Below are 25,189 nucleotides of genomic sequence, written 5' to 3'. Positions count from 1 at the left end.
ATTTATGTCATACAGCATTCTGCCTATGTTTTCCTCTAAGAGTTTGATAGTGTCTGGCCTTACATTCAGGTCTTTAATCCATTTTGAGTTTATTTTTGTGTATGGTGTTAGGGAGTGTTCTAATTTCATACTTTTACATGTACCTGTCCAGTTTTCCCAGCACCACTTATTGAAGAGGCTGTCCTTTCTCCAGTGTATATGCCTGCCTCCTTTATCAAAGATAAGGTGACCATATGTGCGTGGGTTTATCTCTGGGCTTTCTATCCTGTTCCATTGATCTATGTTTCTGTTTTTGTGCCAGTACCAAACTGTCTTGATTACTATAGCTTTGTAATATAGTCTGAAGTCAGGGAGCCTGATTCCTCCAGCTCCATTTTTTGTTCTCAAGATTGCTTTGGCTATTAGGGGTCTTTTGTGTTTCCATACAAATTGTGAAATTTTTTGTTCTAGTTCTGTGAAAAATGCCAGTAGTAGTTTGATAGGGATTGCATTGAATCTGTAGATTGCTTTGGGTAGTAGAGTCATTTTCACAATGTTGATTCTTCCAATCCAAGAACATGGTATATCTCTCCATCTATTTGTATCATCTTTAATTTCTTTCATCAGTGTCTTATAGTTTTCTGCATACAGCTCTTTTGTCTCCTTAGGTAGGTTTATTCCTAGATATTTTATTCTTTTTGTTGCAATGGTAAACAGGAGTGTTTTCTTAATTTCACTTTCAGATTTTTCATCATTAGTGTATAGGAATGCAAGAGATTTCTGTGCATTAATTTTGTATCCTGCTACTTTACCAAATTCATTGATTAGTTCTAGTAGTTTTCTGGTAGCATCTTTAGGATTCTTTATGTATAGGATCATGTCATCTGCAAACAGTGACAGTTTTACTTCTTCTTTTCCTATTTGGATTCCTTTTATTTCTTTTTCTTCTGTGATTGCTGTGGCTAACACTTCCAGAACTATGTTGAATAATAGTGGTGAGAGTGGGCAACCTTGTCTTGTTCCTGATCTTAGTGGAAACGGTTTCAGTTTTTCACCATTGAGGACAATGTTGGCTGTGGGTTTGTCATATATGGCCTTTATTATGTTGAGGAAAGTTCCCTCTATGCCTACTTTCTACAGGGCTTTTATCATAAATGGATGTTGAATTTTGTCGAAAGCTTTCTCTGCATCTATTGAGATGATCATATGGTTTTTCTCCTTCAATTTTTTAATATGATGTATCACGTTGATTGATTTGCATATATTGAAGAATCCTTGCATTCCTGGAATAAACCCCACTTGATCATGGTGTATAATCCTTTTAATGTGCTGTTGGATTCTGTTTGCTAGTATTTTGTTGAGGATTTTTGCATCTGTGCTCATCAGTGATATTGGCCTGTAGTTTTCTTTCTTTGTGGCATCTTTGTCTGCTTTTGTTATCAGGGTGATGGTGGCCTCATAGAAGGAGTTGGAGAGTGTTCCTCCCTCTGCAATATTTTGGAAGAGTTTGAGAAGGATAGGTGTTAGCTCTTCTCTAAATGTTTGATAGAGTTCGCCTGTGAAGCCATCTGGTCCTGGGCTTTTGTTTGTTGGAAGATTTTTAATCACATTTTCAATTTCAGTGCTTGTGATTGGTCTGTTCATACTTTCTATTTCTTCCTGGTTCAGTCTCGGCAGGTTGTGCATTTCTAAGAATATGTCCATTTCTTCCACATTGTCCATTTTATTGGCATAGAGTTGCTTGTAGTAATCTCTCATGATCCTTTGTATTTCTGCAGTGTCAGTTGTTATTTCTCCCTTTTCATTTCTGATTCTACTGATTTGAGTCTTCTCCCTTTTTCTCTTGATGAGTCTGGCTAATGGTTTATCAATTTTGTTTATCTTCTCAAAGAACCAGCTTTTAGTTTTATTGATCTTTGCTATTGTCTCCTTCATTTCTTTTTCATTTATTTCTGATCTGATCTTTATGATTTCTTTCCTTCTGCTAGCTTTGGGGTTTTTTTGTTCTTCTTTCTCTAATTGCTTTAGGTGCAAGGTTAGGTTGTTTATTCGAGTTGTTTCCTGTTTCTTGATGTAGGCTTGGATTGCTATAAACTTCCCTCTTAGAACTGCTTTTGCTGCATCTCATAGGTTTTGGGTCATCGTGTCTCCATTGTCATTTGTTTCTAGGTATTTTTTGATTTCCCTTTGATTTCTTTAGTGATCACTTCGTTATTAAGTAGTGTATTGTGTAGCCTCCATGTGTTTGTATTTTTTACAGATCTTTTCCTGTAATTGATATCTAGTCTCATAGCGTTGTGGTCGGAAAAGATACTTGATACGATTTCAATTTTCTTAAATTTACCAAGGCTTGATTTGTGACCCAAGATATGATCTATCCTGGAGAATGTTCCATGCGCACTTGAGAAAAATGTGTATTCTGTTGTTTTTGGGTGGAATGTCCTATAAATGTGAATTAAGTCCATCTTGTTTAATATATCATTTAAAGCTTGTGTTTCCTTATTTATTTTCATTTTGGATGATCTGTCCATTGGTGAAAGTGGGGTGTTACAGTCCCCTAGTATGATTGTGTTGCTGTCAATTTCCCCTTTTATGGCTGTTAGTATTTGCCTTATGTATTGAGGTGCTCCTATGTTGGGTGCATACATATTTACAATTGTTATACCTTCTTCTTGGATCGATCCCTTGATCCTTATAGAGTGTCCTTCTTTGTCTCTTGTAATAGTCTTTATTTTAAAGTCTATTTTGTCTGATAGGAGAATTGCCACTCCAGCTTTCTTTTGATTTCCATTTGCATGGAATATCTTTTTCCTTCCCCTCACTTTCAGTCTGTATGTGTCCCTAGGTCTGAAGTGGGTCTCTTGTAGACAGCATATATACGGGTCTTGTTTTTGTATCCATTCAGCCAGTCTGTGTCTTTTGGTGGGAGCATTTAATCCATTTACATTTAAGGTAATTATCGATATGTATGTTCCTATTCCCATTTTCTTAAATGTTTTGGGTTTGTTTTTGTAGGTGTTTTCCTGCTCAGAGAAGTTCCTTTAGCATTCGTTGTAAAGCTGGTTTGGTGGTGCTGAACTCTCTCAGCTTTTGCTTCTCTGTAAAGGTTTTAATTTCTCCATCAAATCTGAATGAGATCCTTGCTGGGTAGAGTAACCTTGGTTGTAGGTTTTTCTCCTTCATCACTTTAAGTATATCCTGCCACTCCCTTCTGGCTTGCAGAGTTTCTGCTGAAAGATCAGCTGTTAACCTTATGGGGATTCCCTTGTGTGTTATTTGTTGTTTTTCCCTTGCTGCTTTTAATATGTTTTCTTTATATTTAATTTTTGATTGTTTGATTAGTATGTGTCTTGGCATGTTTCTCCTTGGATTTATCCTGTATGGGACTCTCTGTGCTTCCAGGACTTGATTAACTATTTCCTTTCCCATATTAGGGAAGTTTTCAACTATAATCTCTTCAAATATTTTCTCAGTCCCTTTCTTTTTCTCTTCTTCTTCTGGGACCCCTATAATTCGAATGTTGGTGCGTTTAATGTTGTGCCAGAGGTCTCTGAGACTGTCCTCAGTTCTTTTCATTCATTTTTCTTTATTCTGCTCTTCAGTAGTTATTTCCACTATTTTATCTTCCAGGTCACATACCCGGTCTGCCTCAGTTATTCTGCTATTGATCCCTTCTAGAGTATTTTTAATTTCATTTATTGTGTTTTTCATCATTGCTTGGTTCCTCTTTAGTTCTTCTACGTCCTTGTTAAATGTTTCTTGCATTTTGGCTATTCTATTTCCAAGATTTTCAATCATCTTTACTATCATTATTCTGAATTCTTTTTCAGGTAGACTGCCTATTTCTTCTTCATTTGTTAGGTCTGGTGTGTTTTGACCCTGCTCCTTCATCTGCTGTGTGTTTTTCTGTCTTCTCATTTTGCTTATCTTACTGTGTTTGGGGTCTCCTTTTCACAGGCTGCAGGTTCATAGTTCCCGTTGTTTTTGGTATCTGTCCCCAGTGGCTAAGGTTGGTTCAGTGGGTTGTGTAGGCTTCCTGGTGGAGGGGAGTAGTGCCCGTGTTCTGGTGGATGAGGCTGGATCTTGTCTTTCTGGTGGGCAGGTCCACGTCTGGTGGTGTGTTTTGGGGTGTCTGTGGCCTTATTATGATTTTAGGCAGCCTCTCTGCTAATGGATGGGGCTGTGTTCCTGTCTTGCTAGTTATTTGGCATAGGGTGTCCAGCACTGTAGCTTGCTGGTCGTTGAGTGAAGCTGGGTCTTGATGTTGAGATGGAGATCTCTCAGAGATTTTTGCTGTTTGGTATTACGTGGAGCTGGGAGGTTTCTTGTGGACCAGTGTCCTGAAGTTGGCTCTCCCACCTCAGAGGCACAGCCCTGATGCCTGCCTGGAGCACCAAGAGCCTTTCATCCACACAACTCGGAATAAAAGGGAGAAAAAATAGAAAAAGAGAAAGAAAGAGGATAAAATAAAATAAAATAAAGCTATTATAACAAAAAATAAGAAAAAACATGATTAAGAAAAATTTTATTAAGAAAAAAATTTAAAAAATTTTTTAAAATACATTTATTAATTTTTATAATAAAAATAAAAAAATTATTAGAAAAAATTTTATTAAGAAAAAAACTTTAATTTTTTAAAATAAAAAGAAAAATTTTTTTTAATTGTTTAAATTTTTTAAAATAAAAAATAAGGAAAAAATTATTAAGAAAAAATTTATTAAGAAAAAAATTTTTTAAGTAAAAAAAAAAAAAAAAACAAACCAAAAACGGACGGACCAAACCCTAGGACAAATGGTGAAAGCAAAGCTATACAGACAAAATCTCACCCAGAAACATACACATATACACTCAGAAAAAAAAGGAAAAGGGGAAAAATTAATATATCCTGCTCCCGAAGTCCACCTCCTGAATTTGGGATGATTCGTTGTCTGTTCAGGTATTCAACAGATGCAGGTACATCAAGTTGTTTGTGGAGCTTTAATCCACTGCTTCTGAGGCTGCTGAGAGAAATTTCCCTTTCTCTTCTTTGTTCGTACAGCTCCCAGGGTTCAGCTTTGGATTTGGACCTGCCTCTGCATGTGGGTCGCCTGAGGGTGTCTGTTCTTTGCTCACAGAGGATAGGGTTAAAGGAGCAGCTGCTTCGGGGGCTCTGGCTCACTGAGGCCGGGGGGCGGGAGGGGTACGGATGCGAGGCGAGGCTGCGGTGGCAGAGGCCAGAGTGACGTTGCAGCACCCTGAGGTGTGCCGTGTGTTCTCCTGGGGAAGTTGTCCCTGGATCACGGGAGCCTGGCAGTGGCGGGCTGCACAGGCTCCCGGGAGGGGCGGTGTGGAGAGTGACCTGTGCTTGCACACAGGCTTCTTGGTGGCGGCAGCAGCAGCCTTAGCGTCTCATGCCTGCCTCTGGGGTCCGCGCTGATAGTCGGGGCTCACGCCCTGGAGCTCTTTTGGCGGCGCTCTGAATCCCCTCTCCTTGCGCACCGCGAAACAAAGAGGCAAGAAAAAGTCTGTTGCCTCTTTGGCAGGTCCAGACTTTTTCCCGGACTCCCTCCCGGCCAGCTGTGGTGCGCTAACCCCTTCAGGCTGTGTTCACGCCGCCAACCCCAGTCCTCTCCCTGCAATCCGACCGAAGCCCGAGCCTCAGCTCCCAGCCCCCGCCTGCCCTGGCATGTGAGCAGACAAACCTCTCGGGCTGGTGAGCGCTGCTCGACACGGATCCTCTGTGCGGGAATCTCTCCGCTTTGCCCTCTGCACCCCTGTGGCTGTGCTCTCCTCCGTGGCTCCGAAGCTTCCCCCCTCTGCCACCCACAGTCTCCGCCTGCGAAGGGGCTTCCTAGTGTGTGGAAACCTTTCCTCCTTTACAGCTCCCTCCCACTGGTGCAGGTCACGTCCCTATTCTTTTGTCTCTGTTGTTTCTTTTTTTTTCTTTTGCCCTACCCAAGTACGTGGGGTGTTTCTTGCCTTTTGGGAGGTCTGACGTCTTCTGCCAGCGTTCAGTGGGTGTTCTGTAGGAGCAGTTCCACGTGTAGCTGTATTTCTAATGTATCTGTGGGAAGGAAGGTGATCTCCATGTCTTAGTCTTCCGCCATCTTGCCCAGACCCCAGGGAGATATTTTAAATGTAGTAAATAAGATTGACTTGCAAAATAATAGTATTTTGTAGGAAGAACGTTGAAATAAAGAGAAGCTTATAGTTGACTTAAGATGATTTTTTAAAATGTCATCTATCATGGTTATCTTGGCTTTTTTATTTTTTCTTTTTAAAAACACTTTAGGAAAGAAATTGTAAAGAATAAAAATAATAATGATAATACCCTGATGTACTCCATCCAGTTTAAGAAATATGATATATTGGTATAGTTATTTTTGAATGAGCACATTAAAAACTATGAATACTGATTAAATCAATAGAACACTATTCTTGAAGGTAGAAATTCTGTGTGACATACTGGTGATATACACTGAATAGTACAAGGGCTGAAGTTAATAGATAAAAGACTTAGGATCAAGTAATTTAATAACAACTTTCCCTCCATAATGCCTTAAAAAGTACAGGGGCCTGTAGAAAATCTTGAAAATGAAATAATAATACTCCAAAGAACTATTGCATATCTGGGGTAGTATATTTAAAGTACAGTAATAATTATGATTGCTAACAAAAATATTAAGTATCTTTTTGAGTGCTTATTCTGACCCAGACATCACACTAACCCCTTTATTCAATTATCTCACTTGGTCCTCACCATGGCCCTTTGAGACAGGTACTGTCATCCCTATTTTATAGATAAACTGTGATTCTGAGAAGCTAGGAAACTTTTGTTCAAGGTCATGCAGCCAGTAAATGGCAGTTATCACTAGTCTGTCTTTGACCATAAGTAATATTTTTAAAATTCACCACTTTTATCTTGGTGATAGCTTATTAAAACCACTTCAGCGTGTATCTTACTAACACTAGCTTCTTGTGCTCATCATTAGTTAATGTTTAGTGTGTGCGGTAGCACCTCTAGTTATCTGTGCTACAGGGAGGTATTCCAAGTGGGTCTTCCTAGATTGAATTATCACTTGACCATGGCACTTGGGGGACCCCTAGACTTGCTTTTACTCATTTTCCAGTGGTTCTCTTGAAGTTGTTCCAACTCTCACTTTAAATGATATAGTCAAGCACAGAATATTCTTGTCTTATTTTTTCTGCATTTTTCTAATATCTGTGCATTACCATTATCCACTAGTGAGTTATCTGTGTGTCTAGAAATATCCTCATGGTCTGAAAGAGTTAATGCAGTTTCCACATCAATTACCTTCATTAGATGAAATGACTTTATCGCAAAGTGGTTGAGGTTTTATTGAGCATATAAAATAGATTTACTTGAAAATGGAGAGATTAATATTACACCATTGGGAAGTAGGTCCCAAACTATCTCATTAATCTGGTGGTTTTAAAAGCTCATTGTTTGTTAGAATAGTATTATTCTGTTGAATTCTCCTTAAAAATTATCCTGAAACCACATATTGGTAGCAGATTTCTGTTGTCATGTATTTGTTTTGAACACTTTGTTTTTTTAAAACAATGTAAGCTTATCTATAGATGGAAACATTTAAAATATTTATTTTTACATGGTAGAGTATTTCAGCATTGGCAACACCTTTTTTGTTTTATTTCTTTTGCCCTGTGTTAAGTACGGTAATTTGTTGCACTGCTTGAAATTGTGGGTTTCAAAGTTGTTTCCAACAAGTGCCTAATCATATTTCCAGGTGAAGATAATAACTGGAACTAGTTCTGAATTAATCTAGGAATGTGCTATCAATGATAAATCTGTAATTACATGGTCAGAATGAATTTATTTTGATTTTCTAAATTTGAAGGAAGGTATTATAGTTAAGCTTAAGTATATAGAATGTGGAGTTAAGCAGGTTGAGTTCAAAAGCCTGGCCCAATCACTTACCAGTTGTTGTGACCTTAGAGAAGTGATTTAATTTCTCTAATTCTGTTTTCTTGTCAATAAAATGGGGATCATCATTCCTGTATCTTAGTGTTGTTATGGGGACAGTGAGATACATAAATGGGTGGTAAATGCCCGGTGTCTTCATTAACACATGATGAGTACTTAATAAAAGTTGCATAATTTCAGGACATGTCATAATTTTTTGGTTAGGGTCACCTACTCTCCCCAATTTTAGGATAATCTTTACTCAGGATTCAGAATAGAAAAGGGTTATCCTAATTTCCATTTTGAGGCTGTGCAGGCACTAATATTAGCTTTGAATTATCCCATCATTTCTGGGGTTGACTTGGCTACTTAGGTAAGTATTTCCTGCCTTCATTATCTCTCCAGTGTACCCTTACCTAAATATAACATGGCTGAAGGTGAGCTTTTCAGGTAGAGGAGTGATTTTCTTCCATAAAGAGCACTTCCATTTTACTAGCCTTAGCCTTTATTGGATTGCTGTCATTCAGGATTGGATGCAGAATAGCAATATCACTTGTTGCTTCCTAAAACATGAGAGGTAATTATCAAGTGTGCTGATTTTGGCCATAGGAACTTGTATTGATGTCCAGAGAATCCTTTAATCCTACATTATATTTTTCTGTTAGCACTGTAATCTGCATCAGGAATACAGTATTTTTTTTCTGACAGGCCAGATAGTGGTATACTTTTAAAATTTTTTAAATTTAATTTTTGGGGACTTCCCTGGTGGCACAGTGGTTAAGAATCCGCCTGCCAGTGCAGGGGACATGGGTTCGATCCCTGGTTCAGGATGATCCCACCTGCCACGGAGCAGCCAAGCCCGTGTGCCGCAACTACTGAGCCTGAGCTGTAGAGCCTGCGAGCCGCAACTACTGAAGCCCACGCGCCCTAGAGCCCATGCGCTGCAACTACTGAGCCCGCGTGCCTAGAGCCTATGCTCCACAACAAGAGAAGCCACCGCAATGAGAAGCCTGCACACCAGAATGAAGAGTAGCTCCTGCTCGCCACAACTAGAGAAAGCCCACGTGCAGCAACGAAGACCCAAGGCAGCCAAAAAGAAAAAAAAAATTTAATTTTTTGAGGGTAAGAACACTTAACATGAGATCTACCCTCTTAACAGATTTTTAAGTGTACAATACGTTATTGTTAACTATAGGCACAGTGCTGTACAGCAGACTCTAGAACTTACTCATCTTGCATAACTGAAACTTTATACCCGTTAATTAGCAACTCCCCATTTCCCCCCTCACCCCGGTCCCTGGCAACCACCATTCTACCTTCTGCTTCTGTGAGTTGGACTATTATAGATAACTCGTGTCAGTGGAATGATGCAGTATTTGTCCTTCTGTGACTGGCTTATTTCAGTTAGCGTAATGTCCTCAAGTTTCACTGGTGGTGTTGAATATTGCAGGATGTCTTTTTTTTTTTTATAATTTTTGTTTGTTTTTTATAAATTTATTTATTTTTGGCTGCACTGGGTCTTCGTTGCTATGCGTAGCTTTCTCTAGTTGAGGCGAGCGGGGGCTACTCTTCGTTGCGGTGTGCGGGCTTCTCATTGTGGTGGCTTCTCGTTGCAGAGCTCGGGCTCTAGGTACGTGAGCTTCAGTAGTTGTGGCACACGGGCTCTAGAGCGCAGGCTCCGTAGTTGTGGCGCACGGGCTTAGTTGCTCCACGGCATGTGGGATCTTCCCGGACCAGGGCTTGAACCCGTGTCCCCTGCATTGGCAGGCAGATTCTTAACCACTGCACCACCAGGGAAGCCCAGGATGTCCTTTTTTAAGACTGAATAATATTTCATTGTGTGTGTATACCACATTTTCTTTATCCATTCATCTGTTGATGGACATTTAGGTTGTTTACACATCTTGGCTTTTATAAATAATGTTGCAGTGAATATGGCCATGCTGCCTCTTAGTGGTCCTAATTTCAGTTCTTTTGGATAAATACTCAGAAGTTTGATTGCTGGATCATACGATAATTCTTTTTTTTGGCCATGCCACGTGGTTTGCGGAATCCTATTTCCCTGACCAGGGATCAAACCCGGGCCCATGGCACTGAAAGCGCTGAGTCCTAACCACTGGACCGCCAGGGAATTCCCTAATCTATTTTTAATTTTTCTGAGCAACTTCCATACTGTTTTCCATAGCGCACCATTTTACATTCCCATCAACAGTGTACAAGGGTTCTAGTTTCTGTACATCCTCACCAAAACTTGTTGTCTTTTATTTTTTTGATAATAGCCATCGAACAGGTGTGAGGGAGTATCTTGTAGTTTTGAGTTGCATCTCCCTGATAGTGACATTGAATATCTTTTCATATACCTGTTGGCCATCTTTATGTCTTCTAGTAGTTTAATTTTATATTAATGTGTTTTATCTTTTCTCCCTTTATCTATCCTAACCTTGGAACTCTCTGGAGTCTAGTGTTTTCATCACCCCCGAGTTCATAGGTCTCCAAAAAGTGGTAGATAAACCTTCTTGATGTAAACTTGTTTTAATTCCCCTCCTAAAAAATCCGTTTGAGTTATATATTCCCCCAAACCAGTGATACTTACGAGATCATTCTTTAGGGTTTTTTTTTTTTTAATTCTTAAATTTGCTTTGTTATTGTGAGATTTCCCCCCTCCCCCGCCTTTGATTTATTAGGGATCTTTACTCCTGGGTCATGCCATAAGTTCTCTGTGGCTGTCATTTTAAACTCTTACATTATTTTTTCTCTCACTTTTAAAGTCCCTTGATGAGGTCAGCCAGTCTTCACTCAAACACATTTTCTTTCTTGTCAGTTTTCTCTAGATAGGCCTTTGGTTCAGTCAGTCATTCTGATGTAAGAAATTGTGGACTCGGAATCCAAACACCACTCTTCAATATCAGCCATTTACCTTTTCTGTCCTCCTTTTTCTTACATTTTTCCAATCTTCAGTTACAGTATGTAAGGGGAAAATATCATCTGTAGACCTATAGTTTTTCACTTTTTTGGCACCTTTTCAGAGATCCAACCTAAGTTTCTTTTCAGCAATATCGTTTACTACAAGTGATTCAGGAGGCAGGGATGATGTGTGCTGGTGTAGTAATTCTTGGTTGGCTGCCTGTGTCATTTCAGATACACAATCCAGAAAAAACAAAACAGCACACCAAATGACAGGACTATATTTAACTGTCTCCATGCACACTAGTAGGAAGATGTCATTGACTGTTAAGAGATATTTCCTCTCTGGTAACAATAATGGTTTCTCTAAACTTGCTGTTACTTGTGGTTCTCTTATTATTCCTCAGAGCATGAATTGATGTTTTTCCGGATGGTTTGCCAAAACCTTATTTGGGAGTACCTTTTAGAATATCAACTTTGAAGTGGCCATCAGAATTGCTCATGGGGTTGCTGAATTTCATTCATTCACTCAAATACTCATTGAGCACCTGTTTTGTGTCAGGTACTCTTGTAGGCTCTGGAGAGCCTAGAGAAAATGAGCATAACAGACAGAAATACCTCTCTGGATATTCTAGTAGGATTAGATAAATAATAAATAGACTAAATTGCATGTTGGACTATGAAAGGTACCCTAGAGAAAATATGAGCAGGAGTTAGGATAGAGAGTGTAGAATGAGGAGGGTAATTAACAATTTAAAACAAGATAGTTAGGCTAGGCCTCATTGTAAAGGTGACATTTGGACACAGAGTTGAAGGAGCTGAAGGTGTTAGCCATGTAGATATCTAGAGGAAGAGCATTCTACAATACATAGAGTACAGAGGCCCTTGCTAATTTGCTGATAGAAGAACAAGAAGAATGAAGAAAGCAATGTCAAAATAGAGGTATTTTTAAAAATGTGTTTGCCTCTCAGATATATATCCAAGAGAAATGAAAACATTCACACAAAATGATTGTTCATAGCAGCATGATTGATAATAGCCAAAAAGTAGAAACAACACAAATGTCCATCAACTGATGATAAACAAAATGTGTTGCATCTATACAATAGAAGGAAACTGATCCATGCCACAACATGGATAAACTTTGAAAATGTTACGCTAAGTGAAAGAAGCCAGTCACAAAGACCACATATTGTATGATTCTATTTGTATGGGATTCCAAAATAGGCAAGTGCGTAGTGACAGGAAGTAGATTAGTGGATGCCAGGTGGTGGGAGTGAGGGGGATTGGGGAGTGGCTGCTAGCAGGGTTTCTTTTTGGGGTGATAAAAATACTGTGTTGGTTGTAGAACTCTGTGTACATGCTAAAAACCCATGAATTGTACACTTTTAAAAGGGTGAATTTTATAGTGTGTGAATTGTGTCTCAAAAAGCTGTTATAAAAATGTTTTTGGATGAAAATGGTTTTATTCTAATAATGAAAAGAATACTTGTTGACTAAAAAAAGTTTAGACATATAAAGATGTAAAGAAAGCTAAGTGAACCATACTTCTAACCATTCAGTTTGCATTATTGACCCTTTGGTATGTACCTTATAGTATTTTTTAGAGAGCATTTCTAATTATTAAGGGTAGGAAGCAATAGCCAAGTGACCAAAAAAAAAAAATGACCATATTCATTTTTAACTTTTATTCAGTGTGAAGCAAATGATGCAGAATTTTCAAAATTTATCATCAGTCTTTCATTAGTAGCCAGTTTATGCAATTATTGTGTAAAATTAGCTAAATTGAAATTTTTTCATGAGGTAAATGGATTCTGGATTTTTGACACCTCAAGGTTATAGTCAACAAACTAATCTTGAAATATTGCACATAACATGGACCCTCTGCCTGTGGCTGTTAGGAAGTTCAACAATCTTCAACTGTCCTGTTTAACTAGAGAGTTCACTAACCAAACTGTAACAAACATTTCTAAACACTTAATTTCTGCACTCATCTTGATGTTTGCAACTACACTTTGAGTAGCATTGTTCTAGTATGGAATACCATGTGACTTAAAAATTATTTTCTCAAAGTATAATTCTGTGGAAAAAGGTTAATATTCTGTAAAAACAGGTTAAGTGGTATGAATGACAATCTCAATTTTGTTTAAAAAGTTATTTTTTCTAGCCAGAAGAAGGGAAGCTAGAATGATTATCTTTGGATGCTAGGATGAAAGATGCATTACTTTATGAACATTAAAATTTTTTTATTATGTACTTGAATTACTTTTATAATGAGACTATTAAACCTTACTTATTTACAATAGATTCCCTTTAAAGTGACAGTGACAGCAAGATGGCTGACGCTTAGCAGCTAAGTGTTTAGCTAAGTGTTTTGTCTAATAGACAAAAACCTATTAGAATTGGTTTGACCCTTGGCAAACATTTGTAGGTGCCCATCATGTGTTAAGACATTGTTTGGCAATGTGAGATTTAAAGATTCATTTACTTTAACATTTTTTTTATTAGGTTCTCTGCAATCGAGATGTTGGTAGAGGGTGATTCTTGTCCTCAAGAAACCCAGTGTAGTGGAAGAGAGCTGTGACAATATGCTGTGCTAAAGGCTGTGATAGAGAGGTGAACAGACCATCCCTATCCTTTAAAACCTTATGGTCTTGTAGAAAAATAGGTGTCTTAAAATCAGTGCCATATGGCAGGCTATGAAATTATGGTATGGGAGATTTAGGGAAAACTCTTAAGGATAGCACTATTATGAAATTTACCCATATTTTTATCTTTCAGGTTTCAGCACAAAATGAACATAATTAGGGAAAATAAGGATTTAGCATGTTTCTACACAACAAAACATTCATGGAGGGGAAAGTAAGTATTTCTGTTGGTTTTACTTTTCTCTGCCTCTATAAAGTATTTTAAACATTACTTTTTCAGTGTCTTGAATAGTACTGCACAACTCAGTAATGTCATTCAGCCCTTCTCTTCTGAAAAGCATATGTACATATTTTAAATGCAAATGCTACATTTAGAATAAATTATTGTTCTTTTTTCTTTTGATATGTCTGGTTTTCTCTGTCTGTCTTGGGAAGGAATTTGGTAGGAATTAAAAGGAATATAAACCAGTTATCCACTGTCTTGAATGCTGTCAATTAATGATGTTATGTAGTAGTGGAGTGTTAACTTCACAACTCTGTCGCTTAAAGATAAGCCTGTGTTATCAATACATATTCATTTCCATTTGACTCTCAGGGAAAATATGCCAATATTGCATTTTGTAATCTTTTTTTAAACCTGTAATGAAATTTAAAAATTGGGTTTGGTCTCTTCCTTGGGAGGGGATGATGACATTTTTCAGTAACTTGCGTGGTCAAAGCAAGGTGTACATGCTTATGTATCCTTTTGTAAAATGGATAGTAATTCCTACCCCTTAGACTGATATAAGGATTAAATGAATTGTTATGGAGTATGTGAAGGTTTTAAAATTATACCTTAAATACATTGAGTATTCAGTGAATGGCATCTTTTGACCATGACAGAAAAGTTTAGTCTATGGTCATTTTGAGTAGTAATAAGTAAAATGAGTGTGCCACACTTTGACAAATAGGTAACCACATTATTCCAGATCAGGCCTCAGACAGATAAAACATGACACGTGCACAAAGCCAATAACTTTAGTTCTTATTCTTTTTTTTTTTTCCTCTGGAGGATGAGGAGAGAGGGTGGGATAGTTCTTATTCTTAACTTTCCATTTTTTAGGTAATAGTGTTGTAACTTCTTAGAATGGTGCAACATCTGAATTCTGTAGTGTTTCTGGTTTGCATTAAGAAACTGACTACAATTTTGAAAGATTTGAGTGTTTAATTTTGTTTCCTTTTAGTAGCTCAGTTGTATGAGCTACTTAATTGTTATCCTGTGGAATACTTGTCTTGAATTTTTTTCTTCAGTTAATTTCATTGAGCAAAGTTAGAATATTGGCACATCCAGAATAGTATGAGTCTCTTTAGTTCTTTTAGCCTTAAAAAAAGTTGTATATTTAAATGATCTTTATTTTTTCCTCAAGAGTTAAATTGCTCTAATCATCATAATATAGCTTTTGCTTTTTAATACAATTATAGCATACTGTTGAATTAATTCTAAAGAACAAACTTCCAGTAATACTTTTTGCTTTGTGAGCTTATCAGTAATTGTGGTCACCTGGAAAAACTTTTAATGTTCTTAGTAATGACTGTGACTTAAAACAATCCTTTTTTTTCTTTCCTTTTTTGTAATTATTTGGAGCAGAACTATTTCTGTGCTCCGAGCATAATTCCTTACCTCCATCATTCACACCTTGAAACTTTTTTGCTTTGTTTTTATAGCAGCTTTATTGATATAATTTATTTAACATAAAACTCACTCTTTTTAGGTGTACAATTCCGTGGTTTTTTAGTGTATTTGTAGAGTTGTGAACCATCACCATTAACTATTTATAGAACACTTTCCTCACCCCCCAAAAATACTCCTCTAAATATATTAGCAATTCCTCCCCTCTCCCCTGCATCTGGCACCCACTAATCTATTTTTTGTCTCTGTATTGCTTATTTAGGACATCACATATAAATGGACTCATCCAATATGTGATCTTTTGTGACTATCTTCTTTCACTTAGCATGTTTTCAAGGTTTATCCACGTTGTAGCATGTGTTAGTACTTCATTTCTTTTTATTGCCAAATCTATTGTATGGATATTGCCACATTTTGTTTATCCATTCATCTGTTGATGGACATTTATAGTGTTTCTACTTTTTTACTATTATGAATAGAATAGTGCTGTTATAACACATACAAGTTTATGGGTGAATCTATATTTCCATCTCTCTTGGGTATATACCTAGGAGTGGAATTGATGGTATTGGGTTGGCCAGAGTTCATTGGGGTTTTTCCGTAACATCTTACCAAACACCCAAACGAACTTTTTGGCCAACCCAGTATATGGAGTTACATAGAATTATTGGTAACTCCATGTTTAACTTTTTGAGGAACAGTCAAACTGTTTTCCAAAGTGGCTGCAGCATTTTATAATCCTCCCATCAATGTATGAGGATTCCAATTTCTCCACATCCTTACCAACACTTCTTATTGTCTTTCTTTTCATTTTAGCCATCCTAGTGCATATGAAGTGGTATCTCATTGTGGTTTTGATTTGCATTTCCCTAATGACTAAGATGTTGAGTATCTTTTCATGTGCTTATTGGCCATTTTGTGTATATTTCATGAAATGTCTATTCAAATCATTTACCCAGTTTTTAATTGAGTTGTTTATTCTTCTGTTGTTGAGTTGCATAAGTTCTTTATGTATCATGAATACAACTCCCCTATAGAGGTATGATTTGCAACCCTCCTGTTCAGTGGGTTGTCATTTCACTTTCTTGATGGTATGCTTTGAAGCACAAAGGTTTTAATTTTGATGAAATTTTGATGAATCCAATCTATTTTTTTCTATTGCCATTTGTGCTTTTGGTGTCACATCTAAGAAGCCATTACCTAATCCAGGGTCTCAAAGATTTATTCCTATGTTTTCTTCTAAGAGTTTTATAATTTTGATTTTGGGTTAATTTTTGTGTGCAGTGGGAAGTAGGGATCCAGCTTTATTCTTTTGCATGTGGATATCTAGTTATCCCAGCACCATTTGTTGAAAAAACTATTCTTTCCCCATTGAACTGTTTTGACAACCTTGTCAAAAATCAATTGACCTTAAAAGTTTATTCCTGAATTTTCAATTCCATTCCATTGATCTATATGCCTTGCCTACCGTTATGGCAGAACCATATTGTTTTTTTTTGGCCGTGCCACACAGCTTGTGGGGTTTTAGTTCCCCTGACAAGGGATCAAACCTAGGCCCACGGCAGTGAAAGTGCTGAGTCCTAACCACTGGACTGCCAGGGAATTCCCAGAACCATATTGTCTTAATTACTGTAGCTTTGTACTAGGTTTCAAAACTAGAAAGTTTCAGGTTCCAACTTTGTTTATTTTCAAATTATGTTGGCTTTTCTGGGTCTCTTGCATTTCCAAATGAATCTTAGAGTCAGTATCAATTTTACAAAAAAGGCAACTGGGATTTTGATACGGATTGCATTGAATCTATAGATCAATTAGGGGAGTATCGCCACCTTAAGAATGTTAAGTCTTCTGATCCACAAACATGGGATGTCTTAACACTGAAATCTTTTAAAATTTCTTTCAACAATATTTTGTTGCTTTCAGTGTACACACCTTGAAACTTTTAACTTCTTCTTGAAAGGTACTACATTTTCCAGATAATGAATCATTTCATTAGGTTATATACATTATTATGTGGCACTGAATCTTTTATTATATTACCTACTTTATGTAGCCAATTCTAATCTAAGTTTAAAGTATTTCTCGTTGGTCTTATGAAAAAAATAAATGGTCAATATTAAAAATTTTCTGTTGTTTCAGAGTTGCTATTTGAACCCTCTCTCTAGAAACATATCTATATGCAACAAATTTTGCACGTGATTTTGGGGTTTTAGGGCCTCAGTTTTAAGAGATTCCAACTCAACCCCAACATTTTAGAAAAATGTTATTGATAGTGACAGTAAAGATGGACAAATATTTTTCTTTATCTTAATATACCTAAATTAAAGATAACCTCTCCAGATATTTCCCTTGGGGATATTCATGTGACCTATTTCATTTTACCTTTGTAATAGTTTTCATATGTTTACATTGCGGCCACTAGTGTTTTTAATGATTAAGGTCTCTTCACCCCTTGGCTGGCAAAGTAGCCTTTCTGCTGTGTTTATCATTTCCCACTTGTAAAATACACAGTTAAATTATATCTTTGTCTGGAAGGAGCAGGAAGGGGGAGGAGATTTCAGTGGTAAAAAGCACTTTTCTTTCATGAAAGAACAAAGTTTCCTTTTTGACCTGGCAAGTCATTTCTGATAGGAAGGAAGATGCATACATTTCAGTTAAAGCTGAAATGCAGATTCACTATGGAAAACTTCACAGTAATGTTGAAAATTAGGTACTTAATTTTTTTCTGGATGGAAATTACATGTAAAATCTACCTGTGGATCACTTTAATATTTGCATACATTAATTGTAGCAAATGCTCTGAATTTAAAAGTAGCATTTTAGTATCTGAACAGGATTTTAACTGCAGTACATTGGGATATATCATAATCAGTCTATGAAATTCATTGGCAGATGCCCACTACATTCATAGACAGCCTGTGTAATGACTAGATACAGGAAATTGAGAGAAGAGTTGAGGGAAAGGGAAGCTAGTGAATTTCTCATACCTTTCTTATAATGTAGGAATAGAATCCTACAAGAGAAGAGAGACTCTTCTCTTTAGCTGCCTGGCATTTACACATCTCACCAACTCTGATAACTCTAGGAAACCTGGGGGTCTTTTCCCCTGCTTTGTTGATTTTAGTCCTTGACCCTGCCAGCCTCTAAACCTCACATGCATCCATGCTGAATTCTCTTTGTGTTTTCTTTGTACATCTCTTTGTGCTTATTATCAAGCAGTCTGGTATTTGAATATCTTTCAAGTGCAAATAGGATCACATCTGCTAGGAATTTTATATTTTACACACAATGCTCTATTAAAAGCTAGTTTTAGGAGCAAAGAGTCTTTCCAACAAATGATACTTCTCTTTTCAACAAATGATACTCGAACACCTGGACATCCACATGCAACAAAATGAATCTAGGCATAGATTCTACATCCTTCACAAAATTAACTCAAAATGGATCACAGACCTAAGTGTGAAATGTAAAATTATAGAACTCCAAGAAGATAACATGCGAGGAAATCTAGATGACCTTGGGTTTGGTGATGACTTTTTAGATACAACACCAAATACATTAGCCATGAAAAAAATGAATTGATAAGTTGGACCGCATTAAAGTTGAAAACTTCTGCTTTGTGAAAGACACTATCAAGAGAATGTAAAGACAAGCTGGGAGAAAATATTTGCAAAAGACATATTTTATAAAGCACTGTTATACAAAGAACCCTTAACACTCAACAATAAGAAGACAAACAACTCGATTAAAAAATGAGCCAAAGATCTTAACAGAGACCTCACCAAAGAAAATATTCAGGGAATTCCCTGGCAGTCCAGTGGTTAGGACTTCACACTTCCACTGCAGAGGGCACGGGTTCGATCCCTGGTCAGGGAACTAAGATCCCACATGCTGTGCGGCGCAGCCAAAAAAAAAAGAAAAGAAAATATACAGATGGCAAATAATTCAGAGAAATGCATGCAAATGTAGAGATACCACTACACATCTACTGGAATGGCCAAAATCCAGAACACTGACAACTCCAAATGCTGGTGAGGATGTGAAGCAACAGGAAATCTCATTTATTGCTGGTGTAAATACAAAATGGTATACCCGCTTTGGAAAATAGTTTGGTGGTTTCTTACAACACTCAACGTTCTCTTACCGTATGATCCAGCAGTTACACTCAGTTTACCCAAAGGAGTTGAAAACTTATGTCCAGACAGATGTTGATAGCAGCTTTATTCATAATTACCGAAACTTGAAAACAACCAAGATGTCTTTCAGTAGGTGAATGAGTAAACTGTAGTACATGCAGACAATGAGTATTATTCAGCACTAAAAAAAATGAACCATCAAGTCATGAAGAGACATGGAGGAAACTTAAATGCATAATAATATTAAGTGAAAGAAGCCAATCTGAAAAGGCTACGTGCTGTATGATTCCAACTGCAGTATATGACATTGTGGAAAAGGCAAAACTTTGGAGACAGTAAAAAGATCGTGGCTTTCAAGGTTTAGCAGGGAGGGAAGGATGAATAGGCAGAGCTCAGAGGATTTTTAGGACAGCGAAACTACTGTATGATACTGTAATGGTGGATACATGTCATTATACTTTGGTCCAAACCATAGAATGTAAGGCACCAAGAGTGAACTCTAATGTAAACTGGATTTTGTTGGATAATGATGTGTCAGTGTAGGTTCACCAGTTGTAACAAATGTATCACTCTGGTGGGGCTTGTTGATAATGGGGGAGGCTGTGCATGGGTGTGGACAGGGAGTATACTGGGAATCTTTGTACCTTCTGCTTAATATTATTGTTAACCTAAAACTGCTCTAAAAAAGCCTGTTTAAAAGAAAGCTCCGGGGCTTCCCTGGTGGTGCAGTGGTTGAGAATCTGCCTGCTAATGCAGGGGACACGGGTTCGAGCCCTGGTCTGGGAAGATCCCACATGCCGCGGAGCAACTGGGCCCGTGAGCCACAGCTGCTGAGCCTGCGCGTCTGGAGCCTGTGCCCCACAACGGGAGGGGCCGCGATAGTGAGAGGCCCGCGCACCATGGTGAAGAGTGGCCCCCGTACCACGATGAAGAGTGGCCCCCACTTGCTGCAACTAGAGAAAGCCCTTGCACGAAACGAAGACCCAACACAGCTAAAAATAAATAAATAAATAAAGTAGCTGTTAATTAAAAAAAAAAAAAAAATCACAGAACTAGTTACAAAATAGTCCATATTAAATAAAAAAAAAAAAAAAAGAAAGCTCCATCTGAGCTGGAAAAAATATGGACCCTGCATCACAGAAAATAAGTCCTTAAAATACTACATTTCATGGGATGCCCTTTAATTAGAAATGGGACATTTTCTCACTGAGTTACCGCAGAATGTTTCCTATACATTCCTTTTTTCTCTTTTCTGAGGAATACAACTTCTAATGTAAATGAGCCCTCTCAGGTGAAACTCATCTTTCAAGTGGAGTTTGACCAGAATGGAGTATCCCGGTAATATAATGAGATGAATGATCAATTAATTTTGTTCTGTATTTTAAATATGAATTCAGCAGTCATGGATACTTGAAACATATGATACTAATAATAATTAGTTCAGTGACTAGTGGAGTGTTGAACCCTCCCCCCCATTATTCAATCAACAGAATAAGTGCAATAAGAATAACATTTACTGATTATAAGCACTAAGTGACAACAACTTTACATGGATTATTTAATTCTCACGTTATGAGCTAAGTATGCATATTATCCACATCTTTCAGATGCGGAAACTGAAGCTTAGAGAGGTTAAGCAAGTTATCAGAGGATACACAGTAAGTGAACAGTTTAGACAGTATTTGAACCCAGGCAGTGTGACTCCAGAGCTGATGGGCTTAACTATAAGAGTGCTTACCATTGATCTCTTAACTCTGAGAAACCTTGCACTTCGGTTATCCCTAGTTACGTTATCTGATGGGCTAAGATTTAGTTCAAGTAACTAGATTCTCAAGCTTTTAATAATAAAAGGAAAAACTCTAGATTCTGTGAGAATCCTAAAGGCTTCTAGAAATTGGTGTTCAAATCTTTTTATTTGTTTATTTATTTTGTTTATTTTATTTTTGGCTGTGTTGGGTCTTTGTTGCTGTGCACAGGCTTCCTCTAGTTGCGGCCAGCAGGGGCTACTCTTTGTTGCGGTGCGCGAACTTCTCACTGTGATGACTTTTCTTGTTGCAGAGCACAGGCTCTAGGCACACGGGCTTCAGTAGTTGTGGCACACGGGCTCAGTAATGGCTTGCGGGCTCTAGAGCACAGGCTCAGTAGTTGTGGCGCACGGGCTGAGTTGCTCCGCGGCATGTGGGATCTTCCCGGACCAGGGCTCAAATCCATGCCCGCTGCGTTGGCAGGCAGATTCTTAGCCACTGCTCCACCAGGGAAGCCCCCAGATCTTACTTTTAAATGGTTGAGGCACCTAGGTGTTCAACCTAGGAAAGAATTCGCACTGAAAGTCTTATTGGCAGAAAAATTAGGTATGCTTCATATGAAGCTGAAAGACAGAACTTGGAGCAGAGGGTGAAATTTGTGGGGAAGTATATATTGGCTTAGAACTAAGGAACAACAGTCAGTATCTGCAGTACTGGAAAACAAATAGAATTACTTTTAAGGAAGGTTAGTTGGTTCCCTCGTACCAGTAGTCGTCAACTACTAAAAGTAGCCAACTTTACTCAGGGTACTATAAGGGTTCGAGCTGTATGTTATGAGGACTAGACAAGGTAACATAAAAGCTGTCTTCCAGCTCTGATTAGATGTGTTTGGCTTATTTGAGACCTGTTGCATAGACTGTCCACTGAAAGGATTGAGGATCTTAAGTTTAAAAGTAACACACAAAGGTTTTATTATCCCAAGAAATTTGAGAACCATTATTTTATAATAAGCACAAGCTTTTTCTGTACCTTACAAAAAAGTAATGTTTAATTTTCTCTATTTTGAGAGAACTGAATAATATGAATTTCTGTGCAGAAGGGTATGACATTGTGATGGTGGCCAATATTTTTGTAATATCTCTTTCTCTTGATACTATTGTACATGCTTAATTGATATAAGCTAGTTAAGAAATTCAAATCCGAAATAAACTTTCATACAATGACTGACAAGTATCTTAGCTCTTACTACTTTGAAGTTTATTTCAGATTAATTTCTGAATTAGTTAACTAAATAACAAACAAAATGTCTGCCCAGAGGAAACTAGGTCTTTAAGGGACTCTTATTCACTGCCATAGCATTCAACCCAGCACACTGTGCTCATTTAATATTGGGTCAATCCATGATAATACTTAATATGCAGTATCTGATCTAACGTATTAGTTTTTTCTCCCCCCCCAAAAAAAATTGCCATATAGGAAAAAATCGTGATATAAAAAGTTGTTTAAAAGAAGAAAGCGATATTCATAAGGACTAGAAGGTTTAAGAATGGCATAACATTTTTATTTGCAGGAATTAATGCAAGAGTGTGTTTGTTTTCATGTAAGTTAATATAAATTTAATCTGCCTATTAAGAAACCTGAACATCACTTATCAAAATCCGAAACTGGAGTACATCCCCAGCTTTTGCTTCAGCGGTCTTGCTTTCCTGTCAGATGATCTTTCTTATCTTATCAGCACTATTGTTAGCACATCTTTTGTTCTTATCACCCAGTTCTTTATCACCAATTGCTAAGGGAGCAAAATGCCCCAATACAGAAAGCAGTTGTCTTTTTAATTTATTTGAGTATCATTAGTTTCCTGATTCTAAATAACCTTATAGTTAATGGGTAATGTAAATCATTTCTTAATAGGCTATCACATTAGAATAAATCTGTGAGTTAAGAAAACTTAAGGAGTGGAAGAAATGCCTACTCCCTACTGGCATTTAATGATGTGTGTAGCTTTAGTTCCTGAAGAAAAGGAAACAAGTGCAGTAAATATTATTGAATATTATATATTTACTAATGAATATTAATTTCATTAATATTAATAATGAATATTAATTTCATTTGGGGCAAAGGTGTTTGCTTTCACATTTCATCATGTGTATGGCATCATCTGTCATATATTTCTCATTTTGTCTACTTTAGTCTTTATTCCTTTTGTAGTTGATTTTATATAGCTGTATATTTTGTAATAAGAACTTATTTTTAGTATGATAATTTTTAAGAATGAGCCAACAGATTCATCTCAGACCCATAGAACTGCAAATTAAATTATTAGGATTTAAAAAGGGCAATTTCATGGACTTCCCTGGTGGTGCAGTGGTTAAGATCCGCCTGCCAATGCAGGGGACACGGGTTTGAGCCCTGGTTCCGGAAGGTCCCACATGCCGCAGAGCAACTAAGCCCATGTGTCACAACTACTGAGCTGGCGCACCACAACTACTGAGCCCACGCATCACAACAACTGAAGCCCTCGCGCCTGGAGCCCGTGCTCCACAACAAGAGAAGCCACTGCAATGAGAAGCCCGCCCACCACAACGAAGAGTAGTCCCTGCTCGCCGCCACTAGAGAAAGGCCTCGCGCAGCAATGAAGACCCAATGCAGCCAAAAAAACAAACAAAAACCCCACAACATTGCAAATCAACTATATTTCAATAAAAATTATTAAAAAAAAAAATTAAAATGGCAATTTCTCATTGCAGATAGTGAATAAAATGTATTTTCTTCCTAAAGATACGAACTTAGTCTTTTCCTGATGTCACAGTGGTTATGAAGAAAAAAATTGGTGTGCTGTTAATTGCTGTCTGATTTATATTGTGTTTTAAAAGCAAGAGTAAACTCTTGCTTAGAGTCATAGATCTGAATGCATGGATTGGTCTGTTTAGCTATTGGATAAACATTTATTGAGCACCTGGCTTTATGCAGTGCTGGGTACTATGCTAGGAGTTAGAGTTTCAAAGATAAGGAAGACATGTACCTCCTTGAATTTATGGAGTATTTGTCTATTCTTTATGACTTAAGACACCAGTGACTTAGTGAAAGTAAAAGTTAAGAGAAAAACCTTAAGTTGCAGGTATAACTAACATACCATTCATGTGAGCTCATTCAGATTTTAATCTCTAAATCTGATCTCCAAGGGGCTTTTTAGGTACTCTTTGAAGGTTTAGGGCTGCTTATAAAGGTTTTAAATGACTTAGAAGTATTTGCCCTAACGTTAAAGAGTAGTCCAGCAGCCATTCTAGAGGAGAGAGGCATGGGGAACTCTTAGAAGAAAGGAAGGGGAAAAAAGGGGAATGGAAGGGAATTCTCCTGAGAATTTTCTTACAGCTCTCTTCTTAGGAAGGCTTTAGAGCTCTATATTTATCTGAAAGATAGCTCTGAGTTTACCAGTCATGACAGTACTTTGGGCACCTCACTCCAGCATCCTTTTGCTGCAGGATCTAGATTGTGTTCTCTCCAATATGGTAGCCACTAAACATGCATGGCTATTTAAGTTTAAATAAAATTTAGAATTCAGTTGCTCATTAGCCACATTTCAAGTGGTCAATAGAGCTACCTAATTGGACAGTGTAGATACAGAACGTTTCCATCATTTTGGAAAGTTCTTTTGCACGGCACTAATCAGGATGAAAAAGTGACATGAGAAAAATGTTAGAAATTAGAAAGGGCTTCATTGCGTGGAGGAGATTAGTATAGAATTGAAAAGGATATTTTCTTAACTGAGATCCTCTAAGATTTTGAATATGACAACATCAGTTGACATTTGGAATATTTCAGGCATTTAATTCTTACGCTTGTGCTTCCAGAGTAAAATAAATAAGTTCTGTAGTTTCATTTCAGGATTATAAAAATTGTCATGTTTGAAATGAACTCATTTACAAAACAGAAATGAGTCAAAGATATAGAAAACAAACTTATGTTTACCAGGGGTTAAGGGGGGGAGGGATAAATTGGAAGATTGGGATTGACATATACACACTACTATATATAAAATAGATAACTAATAAGGACCTACTATGCTAGCTCTTCTAATTGCTCTCTCTTCTGGCACAGGGAATTCTACTCAGTACTCTGTAATGGCCTATATGGGAAAAGAATCTTAAAAAAATTGGATATATGTATATGTATAACTGATTCACTTT

General features: G+C 37.4%; 1 protein-coding gene across 5 annotated transcripts in view; it reads left to right on the top strand.

Annotated features, from left to right (window-relative positions):
- DNAJC13 (DnaJ heat shock protein family (Hsp40) member C13) overlaps positions 1-25,189 on the top strand; it is a 123,435-nt gene that overhangs the window by 10,645 nt on the left and 87,601 nt on the right. For 3 of the 5 annotated variants that reach the window (XM_059920337.1, XM_059920339.1, XM_059920335.1), the window contains exon 2: positions 13,589-13,669. In XM_059920337.1, the coding sequence (XP_059776320.1) occupies positions 13,602-13,669 (68 nt within the window). In that variant the 5' untranslated portion in view covers positions 13,589-13,601. Of the gene's footprint in view, positions 1-8,900; positions 9,026-13,315; positions 13,424-13,588; positions 13,670-25,189 lie in introns of those variants that run through there. The other 2 variants (XM_059920336.1, XM_059920338.1) reach the window with 2 other exon arrangements.

The sequence above is a fragment of the Balaenoptera ricei genome, chromosome 4 (assembly GCF_028023285.1).
Source record: "Balaenoptera ricei isolate mBalRic1 chromosome 4, mBalRic1.hap2, whole genome shotgun sequence".
Classification (NCBI taxonomy): Eukaryota; Metazoa; Chordata; class Mammalia; order Artiodactyla; family Balaenopteridae; genus Balaenoptera; species Balaenoptera ricei.
The sequence above is the reverse complement of the archived record's forward strand: the minus strand, read 5'-3'. Positions and strand labels throughout refer to the sequence as shown.